Genomic DNA, 12,004 nt, shown 5'->3' with positions numbered 1-12,004 from the left:
CCGAACAGTCTGCAATCCCTCAACAGTTTCTACATTATCTTTAGGGCTAAATACAGAATGAAAAGGGGAAATGTGATTTTTAAAGAGTGCTCGCGAGGTCTAACTGAAAAGCCATCGGATTCACTTTCCTCGTTATCGCACACAATGTGCCTTCATTAATTTCTTTACATTTTTCTCCACTTTTTTTTCCCTTTAGAAGGCATTCCTGCATCCTCTGCCATCCTCTGTCACTTGCCTGCTTCATTCCTCCCATTGTGTCTGCATGTAGCTCACTTCCTTCTGAGTTCCTGAACTTCTGCCTGGGCTTTTCTCCTTTTTTCAGCCCTTTGGTGCCTTCAGGTTAATTCTATGGGAGTCAGTGTGATCACTTTGGACCTACTTTTCTGGCTCTGTTGTCAAAAGCCACCTGGCTTAATGCAGATGTGCTGTGTAATGAAGTACAGAAAATTCCGTACTCGTTACAGCCAGTTCTGCATCTTGTCCCTAACATCGTAGCGGTTCAGATTCAATAGAAAAAGGGCTTGTTTTGACCACTCGTTTCAAAAATACTGTTACAAATTTGATGCAACTTGTTTATTACACAGGTGTGAACGGCTGGTGCACGTAGATAGTAATTATCTTGTATGAAATATTAAAACCTTGTTGGGTAAGTCATAACAATAGCTAATCCTCATCCAGAATCATTCCTAGTTTCTCTAGATGGGCATGTCCAAGACGGAATGGGAGAAGGAATAAGCACATTGAGACGGTGCTTGGCCAGATAGTGGCCAACGGTGCGTGGCTCCTGATGGGATCCTTACATGTTTGTGAGTGGGATTCGCTGAAATGGGTTTGTGAAGAAGGGAAGGAGAGCAACAAAGGTAGGACTGAGGAAGAGTTGTGAACAAAAGGGGATAAGAATGGAGGAGAGCAGTGATGCTGAGTGACATCGAAAGGGCTGAGCGAGGGAAGAAGTTGAACACTGCCAGTGTGCTGCTGCATCACACCGGGATGGCTTTGTGCCCAAACCAAAGCTCTCCTAAATCCCTTCGTGCTGCTTGCCTGATTTTATCCAGTGATGATGCAATCGGGTGAATGACATCACAGAAATACACCTACCCGCGGTGTTACAGTCTAGATTGTGACCGGCAGATTACTCAGTGGTGTCACAATCCATGTTTGTATCATTGTCTCCCGCATGTGGAAGTGATCGCTGCATCCACAGCTGAAGTGTTCATCAGTGAATCAGGCAGCCGGGCAGAGCAGCCCTTTCGCAGAGGCAACAGGTTTGATGTTTGATTGAAGCTTGGTGGGTTTTAGTAAAGCAGGAGCAGCGAGTGTGTCGTGCTACTGAGACTTCAGCCATTCGGGGGTGATGGAAAGAGGTGACTGAGCTTCAACACGTGCAGCACCTGGGCTAAGTTTGGTTGTTCATGAAAAGTGAGCACGCGTGCCAGAGAGCGCTGATGGTGTGAACGCATCCCAGAGCTCCCAGAACAGAAGCGTAAGGAACAAACAGCACCACAGGCGGTGCTTCCCAATAGTTCTGCCACAGACAGACCCCGAACTCAGTTCGTTTCAGCACCATCCTCCGTCGATGCGCCTTTTGCCACACGCTGACGGCGCCGTGCACGGATCCAAGCAAAGCGTTGTGCTCCTTGGACGCCAGCCGTACTCCGGTCCGAGGATGTTCCCGAGCTCCAGGGTTAGCCCCTGTGTCAGACTTTGTTCCCTCGGTTCTGCGTTTCCCTGGGCTGCCCGAACGGCCTCCTGTCGCTCTGCGTGCCCTGTACCAAAAGGGAAGAGCTGCTGACCCAGGGGGGCTCTCGTTACTGTGCCCACTTTGCAGTTACTGTGCCGTTATCTGCAGCACCCAGGCATGTGACAGACGGCACTGCTGCTGCCCGGGGTTCGATTCGACTCGTTACCCGAACAGCAGCCTCACACCCCTATTTCCCAAAGAGAAACCCGTATCCTTCCGATTGCCGCTCGTGGCACTGCCCCTCCGCGCTCCGTGCCCCGCAGAAGGCGCAGCGAGGAGCGGACGGCCACTTTTTGCCTGGGACCCGGAGCTCCCGTCCACCGTGTGCGAGGCGTCACCCCGCGGGGCCGCGGCTCCCGGCCGTCCCGCCTCGAAAGCCGCCTCAGCGCCGCAGCCCGGCGCGGCCGCGGGCCCCGCCCTCTCCTGCCCGGTCGTCCAATGGGGCGCGGCGGCCCCGCCTCTTCGCCGCCGGCAGCCAATGGGAGGCGTCCGCGGCGGCCGTCCACCTGCGGCTGCGGGAGCCACCTGAGCGGGCGAGAAAAGCCGCCAGAACCCGTCGGTGCGGCGGGCTGTGCGCTGTGCGCTGTGCGCTGCTCTCTCCGCTCGCCCCCGCGCCCTCCCGACCCGCCGGGCCAGTTCCGCCGCCCGCTGTCTCCGCCAGACATGACACAAGACTACGACAAGTGAGCGCGCGGGGCGGGGAGGGTCGGAGCCGCGTCCGGTCCGACCGGCGCTGCCTCTGGGGGTCGGGGGGGGAGTGGCGGAGCCGAGGGAGCGGCGCGGGATGGGGGGGGGCTCTGCGGGCCGCTCCTCCATCGCCTCCGGGGGGGCGGCGCGACGGGAGGGGGGCGGCCGGGCGACCCCCGCGGCCATCCCGCCCCTCTCCCCCCGCCCTTATCTCCGGCGGCCCATCAGCGGCGAGCGCCGGGGCTGGGCCGCTTTGAAACCCGACACCGCCGCCGGGCGTGGGGCAGCGCCGCCGCCGTCCGCCTCCCGCCCCCTACCGCGCCTTAAAGGCGGGCGGCGGCGCCGGGCCGCCACTGCTCGGTGCGGTGCGGCGGGGCGGGAGCTGCCGCCTCAGCCCCTGACGGCCCGCCCGGCCCGGGCTCCGCGCGTGGCGGAGGGCGCTGGAACGGCCCGATGGATTTCTACGAGGCGCACCCCTCCGGAAAGGTGGATTTCGGCAGGTAACGGCCGCGCCTCGGGGGGCGCCGGCGCTGCTGTCGGGTCGGACCGCGGCCGTGTGGAACGGGGCGCTGCTTTCAGCGCGAGGCTGGATGAGGCCCCGGGCAGCACGATGTGCCTGTGGGACGCCCTGTGTGCTGCGGGGAGACGGACGGGGCGGCCCTCGGCGGTGCGTTCCGACCCGAAGGATTCTGTGACTGGTTTAGCAATGCGCTGGGCTCCCGGCGGAGCTCGGCGCTGGTCTGTAGAACACCGGCTCTATCTACAGCTCCGCATGGGCTCTGGCGGTGCCCGGACGCCCTGGGCAACTCATCGTGCCCGAACCGGCGCCGTGAGAAGGACGAGCTGCTTTTCTCTCGTTGATACGTTTGCGTTTCCCTAAAAAGAAGCTGCGGTTCTTTATTGGCGCTGCCGAACCCCGCTCCTTCCCTCTCTTTGGAGGGGTTGGTTGCCTTCAGGGCGATGAGCGCGGTGGCAGTCGGTACAGAAACGGGGCGTTCTGGGCTTTGCTGGAGCTTGTGGCTGTGGCAGCGCTGGGCATTGGGCTCCCTCTGATTCCCGGTGAGTCCGTCAGACGTGGCGCTGTGTGCACGCTGCTGCTGCTGTCACCTTTCTCTCGCAAGCAGCTTTGCTCGAGGAGTTCCCCATTGACTACAGGTGCTGGAGTTTTCTTTCGCTATGAGGTACAAGAACAGGAACTTGTACCGTGTTCCTAAAGAAAACTCGGCTTGTCTTTTGTTGTCCAGTCTGTGGTAGAAAGTGGATGCCCCAGGTATGGTTAGAATCTGTGTTTCAGTAGGAGTGTGTCAGGGTAAAGCCGTGCAAACACCTGGAGAAGTGTTGGGAAAGCTTGGCTTCTCTGTTTGTTTTTTCCCCTTCTCTGATACTACTTTATAGGTACAAAGTGCTCATATAAACCCCGGCAACTCCCCCTTGCTCCAGCTGCTGAAGCCCAGCCGGGTGTCCCATTGAAGCTCATGAGACCACTTGTGTAACCAGTGGGACGCATCATTTACAAAGTGCTTGGCAATCTTTTTGGTGGAAGGTGGTGATAAATGCGGGATGGTGCTAAGCTGATTATAGTGATTAGAGAGTTTCACAACTTGGCGTTTCACAACTTTCTGTATCTGTAGTATATTTGGGTCTGAATGCAGCTGGGTAAAGAGCAGATGAAAAGAATCCTGTTCTGGGGAAGGGGGATGTGGTGGTGAGGGTGGGGTGGCTGTGGTGGTGGTTGGCCTTTTCTTTTTTCTTTGCTTTCTTTTAGTCAATAACAATTACCAGTCCATTAAAAAAAGTCAAGTTTTTAATTACTTAAGGAAATGCAAAGGTCCGACCCATCTGGTGAATGGCTGTTGTGCTTGCGCTGGGAGGAAGACTGAGCTTGATTAAAAGCCAGCACTGACCTCTTTGTTGGGCTGACCTTAAAGCTGCAGCTCGTATCCCACCAACAAAGCCAGAGCGTGTGCTGTGGCCTGAGCTGGTGGGGCAGCCTGCTCTGTATAGGTCCCACTTTCACTTCTGGGCAGCAATCTGAGTAGATCCAGGTTCTCAGTGTGCTACATCAGCAAGATGTCTGTAGTCTTTTTGGGGTGTTTGCTTGTTTTCTCCCAGTTGATGCTGTTTCAAACTAGAGTCGCAGATCAGTGATAAGCAGACAGTAAATCTTCACTTACCAGAAGCAGTGAAGGCTGCGCTGACTTGGGGCTGGTTTCCCCATGTGGATGCTGGGTGCTGCCTTCTGGAAGCTCCGGGAGAAAGATGTTAGGTTAATTTGCGCTTCCTAGTCCCACATGGAAACTAGAGCAGGTCATGGCTCGCTAGTGTTATGTAGGTGTGCTGGAGGTCTGGGTTAGATTCAGAGTGTTGGTGGGTCGGTGGTGCTCTGAGGCAGCGCTGCGATTGTGTGCAGGCTGGTGTAACCCAGCTGAGCTCGCTCCAAGTAATCCCGACGTACGTGGAGCACGAGTGAGATCAGAATTAGGTTTCTAGGCTTTTAGTGTTGACTAATCCTTGCCGCACACTGAATCAGAACCTGAACCCTGTGAAAGTGGGGCAGCGAACTCTGAAGAACTTCAGGAATGTTTTTTCATGTGTTCTAACAGGTGTGTGGGGTTTCTTCTTCTTTTTTTCCATGATTCAAGTAAAAGACCCGTGTTGGTTCTTCAGAATGACTCTCTCTACTCCCAGAGACGTCCTTACACCAGTGAAGATGAAGCCTGGAAATCCTTCCTTGAAAACCCCCTCACGGCAGCCACCAAAGCTATGATGAGCATCAATGGCGACGAGGACAGCGCAGCCGCCCTGGGACTGCTGTATGATTACTACAAGGTGGGTTGGTGGGGGTGGGCTCTTACACTGCCTGTGCAAATAACATCATTTGCTTGAGGATTGTGCAGAAGCCGTGAATGGGGAATTGAATCTCTGTTTAACAGATTTCATTTTAAAAAGTAATTGTTTTTGCCTGAAAATTGATTTCCCTGTAGGAGTTTGTCCAGATCTTGCTGTGGGCATCAAAAGCCTCAGTAGTAGGTTGCCTTTTGGTTGGCTGTAGGTTCTGGAGGAGACAATGTATCGCTCGTAGTAGCGAAGAATGAGACTTTGGAGCGTGTCTGCCAGAGTGCAAATATGCATTTATCTTTGCTTTGCAATGCCTGCTCTGGTGGCACTGACTGCTGGCTTTTGCTGGGGCTGTTATGTTCTGCCATGGCATCAGTTGAAGCTACAAGTACAGATTTTTGTTGTGTGTGGAGTTGTCGTTCCAAAGAGCTTACTGGCTGCGTCCCTCTAAGCTTTGGTGAGCTTCTGCTGCCATAATCTGTTAATCCTTGGACAAGCCTGGTCATCTTCTCTAGCATTCAGGGTCTTCTCAGAGACATTTACCTTGCTAGATTCTCATGGATAACTTCCCTAAATATTGGATGTCTAAGATGGGGTGGTTTTTCTTCACCCCAGTGTTCAAGTGGAAGGAGAGCAGGAGACACTTGCATGCAGATGGTGACCTGCTTGTGCACGATAGCCTGGCTCAGAGTGTGGAGATGCCTGTCTGCTCTTTGCTGAGCGGGCAGGGATGCCAGAAGGCTGGCTTGTTTCTGCTGCCTGACATCGTGGTTAATGTCTTTAAAGAGTAGTAAACGTAACTGCTGGCCTCGGTGCGTTCCTCAAACTGTGGGAGAGGTTGCCTTTTTTGTATTATGTTCTTGCTTAGAAAAGGCCTTAAATATGCCTTAAATATCAAAATGTTCTTGTAATGCTTAATGTGGAGGTTAGTGCTCTACGTGCACAACAGAATGCCCCAAACTCATTGATGTGGATGTTATTCAGCCAGTTTTGTGAGAAAACTTTCTGCTTTGTGCTCATGGTTTTTTGTGCTTTCAAGGAGGAAGGGGGGGGGGGGGGGGGGGAACCTCATAATAATCCCTCCCCACATACCAGAACAACTTTAATCCACAAAGTCTACTTTGATATCAAAATCTGTAAGTTATACAAAGAGATCGTCGGTGTTGATCCTTCACGCTCAGCAAAGCAGTAGGGATTTGCTGTACATTCACGTCTGGTTTTGGGTTTCTTCATGCTTCGATACCAGTAGGTGTGTAGAAAAAATCAGTGGAAAAACAGGTATTTGGCAGACTTGTGAGAGGCAGATTGGCTGGAGGTTGAAAGATTTATTGTTATGAAGTAATGCTGGAGGGACAGCGTCTAGGCATTCCGAATACGCCTCTTCTTCCTTTGCAATATTAAAAGTAGCTGATGAGATCACCTCTGAATGTCTTGTTTAAGACAAAAACTAACCATTAGAAAACAAACATTCACCACAAAATCCAAATGCAGGAAAAAAAAAAGCAAACAACTGGGCTTGAATTGTCTTCCATTTGACTAATGGGCTACTGTGGTAGTTCCGTTGGTGCTTGTAGGACCTTACAGGAAATAAATGTTTGGCCAATATCTGGATTCTGCAGGTCTAGACTTTTAACCAAAGGCGATTTGCACGAGCTTTGGTTTTGCAATAAATAGTTATCACTGGTACTCTTCAGTCAAGAGGTTCTCACAATTCTGCAGTTGACTGGTATAACTAATTCTAGTGTTGGCAGAGAGTTCATGTTGTGTAGAACATCCAGGGTTTAGGCTTTAGTCTTGGCTATTAAGAGAAGTATGCTTTCCATGTAGTTATGTCACCAGCATTAGGGTTAATTAGCAGTAAAGCGGTGATTCTTCATGTTGCACTTGAGCTTCCAAACATGCTTGTAATGCACGCTTCAAGAAGGGAAAAAGTTGAGAGTTTGTTCCTCCTCACAGAGGGAAAATGTTTGTTTTAATCATTCAGCATCATTTGAGACTAGCAAAAGCCATGACTGTCATGTGCATGTTTGTGGACGGTCTTATGGGCATAACCATGCAGCAGAGGGGGCGAGCCAGCCTCTTCTGCCCTGTGGCTGTTCAGCTGAGCTCAGGGTTGGGCTGTCACCAGTGGCTGTGGGGTGAGTTGCACTGAACACCACCACTAAGTGTGTGTCCAAGGCTCTGCTTTCTGCTCTGAAATGTCCCCATAGTGTCTCCCAGCAGAGATGTGGGGGCAGTCTCTTTGGGACAGGGCTGGGGTCACCTGCCCCTATTCCCTTGCCCCTTTGGGAGGTACTGCTGAGCCAAGAGCTGGGTTTGCTGCTGCCAGGAGCATCATTTGAGCCCCCCAGATTCCAGGTCCCTGAGGAAGAAGTGAAGCCTTGGGTGGTTTTGGGAACTTAAAAACTTACCTTCTGATCCACTTGAGCTGGAACAGCAGCAGAGCTTAGGAGTGCCGCTTTTCCTCTGGTTTTAGCACGATCTAATGCTGGGTTGCTGACAGCAGGATCTGCTGAGCAGCACGTGGGATGGGCCTGGTGTCCCAAAGCAGCTGTGTTACCGTCAGTCAGGCTGTAATGCTAATAATGACTGGTGTCAAGGAGTGATGCTTTCTTAATTTGACCAAACAAGGGGAAGAGCTTTAAAGGCTGCATTTGAAGGAGCTCTTTTTTTTGTTGTTTTTTGTTTTTGTTTTTTAAATATATGTGGAAGGAAGAATTATAGCATGTGTTGTATTTCCCAGGTTCCAAGGGAGAGGAGATCTTCAACAGCTAAACCAGAGGTAGAACATCCCGACCAAGACCATAGCAAAAGGTATTAGTTTTTACTACTGTGTCTGCTTATCCCCCTTTCCACCAAAGCTTCTGAAGGAACTTTACCTTGTCTGCCCTAGGAACGGGAAGGGACTGCACCGTGTTGTGGAGAGCTGAGACCCTAACTGCTTTTCATTGCCATCCATCTGCTTTCTGTCTACTTGTGTCATAATCTGCTTGGCAAAAGCTGCTTTCTTGAAATTTGGCTACCATCTGATAAACGCAGGTTTCCCTTCCCAAGGCTCATAGAGGTGACTGGTGACCCTTTTGTTTTTGCATGTGGTTTCCTTGTCTGTGTGCTGAGAATTTTGGTGTTGGGCAACAGCAGTGCTGCTCCCTCGTGCATGGGCTGGTGAGGAGGGATTTCAGAGTGCTCGGAATTTAGTCTGGTTTTGTGCTGTTTGTGGGCTTCTCTTGTATCCTCTGGAACTCCTTTCTTCATCTTCCTGCTTTCTCTGTCTTGTGCCTCTCTACTCAAAGCAGATGATACTGGTTAGGTAAATACTATGTACGTGAACTTCATTCAAGCCAGTCTTCCTCTCCCACCATGCTTTCCTTTGGACTGATATAGAAGATAACAATGTCTTAAGGACCTGAGTTGAGGCTTTGTGATCTGGCTGAGCTGACTTCTAGTTGAGAAGAGCAGTCTGGTTCCCAGCCGTGTGTTCCCACTGCTCCCCTACTATGAGATGTAGTCTTCTACTGACCCATAACTTAACAGGAGAAAAAAGTGATTAGCTTGCTGTCAGTTGAACTAGCCAAACTGGCTCACCAAGAGGACAGGGGAGTGTCTGAATTGGTGCTTTGGAGAGGGCAGGACCATGTTGTTGGAAGGGAGAAAGGAAGGGAGGGTTGACTCTTAGTGGCTGCTAACTGTGAGGTCAGCTCACCACAGATGTAAATGACACCCTGGCAGCAATGAGAGTGTGAAGCAATGTAAACCATTCTAGGGAGTCTTGATGTGGATTTTCTTGAGGGGCTGTATGTGAAAGAGGGCTGTAATTTCCCTTTGAACTCTCCTTGAGTGGCATACAGTCTTATGGCAGAGGAACAGCTACTTTAGTCTCAATCCCCCTTCATCCACCAAAAAGCAGTTTCATGCAGCCTGGTGTGAGCCAGGCTGCGCTGATGCAAGGTAAGAGAAGCCTTGGTGCTTGGGTTTGGACTGCTGTTTTCCAGGCAGTGAGAATCTGGGCAGCGAATCTTCACTCTTTGCTCCAGGGTAGAGTTGTTAGCAGTGGGTGAGCATTTCTTGTTTTATCTTTTGAGTGAGTTTTCTCCATTTTTCAGGTTAAGGTGGAGCAGTTTTTCACAAACACTGGAGTTTGTATCAGCTGCCCTTGTCCAAAATGCTGAGAAGTGATTCTGGTTATTGCGGAATGAGAAACAAGCTGTAAAAATTAACGTGCTTTTTTCCTTCTTACCTTTTAAAGGAACAGCATCCCAAATGTGACAGAGCAGTCACTTATTTCCACCGGAGAAAACAGAGTCCAAGTTCTGAAAAATGTACCTTTCAATATTGTCCTTCCTCATACGCCTCAGATGGGCATGGACAAGAGAGGCCACCTTACAACCCCCGACACGACGGTCACTGTTTCGATTGCAACGATGCCCACCCATTCCATCAAAACGGAGACGCAGCCCCACAGCTTTGCAGTGGGCATCCCTCCGAGCGTCTACCACCCTGAGCCCCCCGAGAGGGTGGTGGTGTTTGACAGGAACCTCACTCCCGACCAGTTCAATTCCAACACCCAGCCCCAGAACTCCCAGAGGCGAACGCCGGACTCTACCTTTTCAGAGACCTTCAAGGAAGGCGTGCAAGAGGTACCAAGAGGCACTCCTTGTGTGTTTGAAATCTCTCTGTAGAGATCCAGTTCCATCTTCTATCGTTTTTGTTACGTAAGGCAGAAATGTGTCTAGTGATTTAGAAATAGGTTTTCTCAGAGGGGTACGTAGGTATAACCTTGTATGTAAAACCCATACAACATGAAATCATTATCAAAAGCAAATGACTAATCCTACTGATGACAGAGCTGTTGGCTTGCAGAGTGTGGAAACTGTTATCTTGATCCACAGCACTGGGTTAGGTTTTGCAAGAAAGAGTTCAGTGCTCAGCAGGGCCTGTGCAGGTACCTAGCTGAAGTGACTGTGTTTACAAGCTCCCTCGCTGCTGGTATCTGGGTGTAGTGTGTGTCAGTGGAAAACAGTAGTAAGGGCCTTGAGTGTGAGGTAAACTTGGATGCAAATCCGTGTGTTTTGTTTTGTCTTACCAACTGACGAGAGAGCAACCATGATTTTCTTTATTTTAAGGACATGCCTTGAGGACGTAGCCGTGCTCTTTTCTTTGGGACTGGGGAAAGCTTTAAAATGTTGCTGTAATCTAAGATGACATGTGAGATGTTGTGCTTAACTGGCACCCCAAAGTTTTTGATTGAAACCCTGCTCCTGTGTCCTGTTTTCACAGACCAGCAATCAATTGTTACCTGGTGATCAGCCTGCCAGAAGTTCTGTGATAACACCTATCTATATAATCTTGACTTCCGTTGTTGCTGCTGTGTTAGTTGTGTTGTTTTTTTGTCTACCCCAGGTTTTCTTTCCTGCTGAATTGAATCTCCGGATGGCCAACATGAACTCAGAAGATTATGTTTTTGACAGTATTTCTGGGTAATGCTTCAAGCCTCCCTCTCAGTCCTTTCCCTCTTGTTTTCTTAGCATTGGTTTGGCCAAGCTTGCTCTTCTGCACTGAGTCCCTGTCAGGCACTGGAGAGTGTAGAATTTGGGAGCATAAACAGTACTTGCTTATTTTGTAGTTGAAAATCATGCCTACATCCTTAAGGAAAAATACCTATGGGGCTGGAAACGGCACCCTGTTTCAGTTGCTGTCCTTGTAAGGACTTCCTATCCCATAAGGAGATGCAGCGCTGTCTGTCAGTTTGGCAGTGATCTCAGCTGGCTTCCATTTACTTCCTTGCCTACTTGCCTTCCTCTCTCCCTGCTGGAAACCTACAGCAGAAATAAGAAGCATAAAACTTTAAACTTCAGTGGAGGAGAATAACATAGTTGTTAGGTTAGTTACAGTTGACCAAGAGGGAAGAGGAGACTGTGGTCACTGAATGGCTTATTAGCTTGAGAATCAATTACTAGTGGTTTCCTATTGCATGAGAGCAGCTTGGTGCTCTGAGGTGGAATAAGGAGCTTCCAGACTTGCCTCCTGCTGTGACTTGGGGTTTCGCTTGTGAAGAATTTCTCTTTAAATCTTCATTCAATGAAGGACGTAGTTTAAGAAGGGGCTCATCCTGTTTTTCAGCCTCCTTGCCTGTTGATGGCTTAGTGAGTCAACTAATGACTTTGGAATTTCTCCAAATTAAATGTAGAACCTTTAAGCGGCTTTCCAGGAAAGTGCCTTACCAATCACTGCCATCTTTGCTTTGTAGGAATAACTTTGAATATACTCTGGAAGCCTCCAAGTCCCTCCGACAGAAGCCAGGGGACAGCACGATGACTTACCTAAATAAGGGTCAGTTTTACCCAATCACCCTGAAAGAAGTCAGCAGCAGTGAAGGAATCCATCACCCCATCAGTAAAGTCCGTGTGAGTGGCAGCTCTTGTGGTTTCTTGGGAAAGAGGGGTGTGTGTGTGTTGGTAGCCTCAAACTCTCCCAAAGTGCAGTAATCTGAACCAGAGTATCAGCACTAAGGGCAGCTTACCAGCTGTTACATCAGCATTCATTCCTTTGCTGTCCACCTACTTCAGACCAACCTATCTTGGCTCAGTCTGCTAAGAAGCATTGTCAGCACTTGTGTAAAAGTGATGCAACACCTGGAATGAGATTCATGAACTCCAGTTAGGAGGGCAGTTCTGCTCATCTGTTTATGACCCAGAAAACGCTGCTGTCTGCCTTCCTGTTGTGTGCCAGGTGTGCTGT

At 50.3% G+C, this 12,004-nt stretch overlaps 1 protein-coding gene across 2 annotated transcripts in view; it reads left to right on the top strand.

Annotated features, from left to right (window-relative positions):
- The first annotated feature begins 2,311 nt into the window (after positions 1–2,311).
- Positions 2,312–12,004, top strand: part of GRHL1 (grainyhead like transcription factor 1) — a 35,549-nt gene continuing 25,856 nt past the window's right edge. Inside the window, exons 1-6 of one of the 2 annotated variants that reach the window (XM_072332445.1) lie at positions 2,312–2,424; positions 5,071–5,257; positions 8,010–8,080; positions 9,513–9,903; positions 10,667–10,743; positions 11,514–11,670. In XM_072332445.1, coding sequence (XP_072188546.1) covers positions 2,405–2,424; positions 5,071–5,257; positions 8,010–8,080; positions 9,513–9,903; positions 10,667–10,743; positions 11,514–11,670 — 903 coding nt within the window. In that variant the 5' untranslated portion in view covers positions 2,312–2,404. Of the gene's footprint in view, positions 2,425–2,694; positions 2,929–5,070; positions 5,258–8,009; positions 8,081–9,512; positions 9,904–10,666; positions 10,744–11,513; positions 11,671–12,004 lie in introns of those variants that run through there. The other variant, XM_072332444.1, reaches the window with a different exon arrangement.

The sequence above is a fragment of the Excalfactoria chinensis genome, chromosome 3 (assembly GCF_039878825.1).
Source record: "Excalfactoria chinensis isolate bCotChi1 chromosome 3, bCotChi1.hap2, whole genome shotgun sequence".
Classification (NCBI taxonomy): domain Eukaryota; kingdom Metazoa; phylum Chordata; class Aves; order Galliformes; family Phasianidae; genus Excalfactoria; species Excalfactoria chinensis.
The sequence above is the reverse complement of the archived record's forward strand: the minus strand, read 5'-3'. Positions and strand labels throughout refer to the sequence as shown.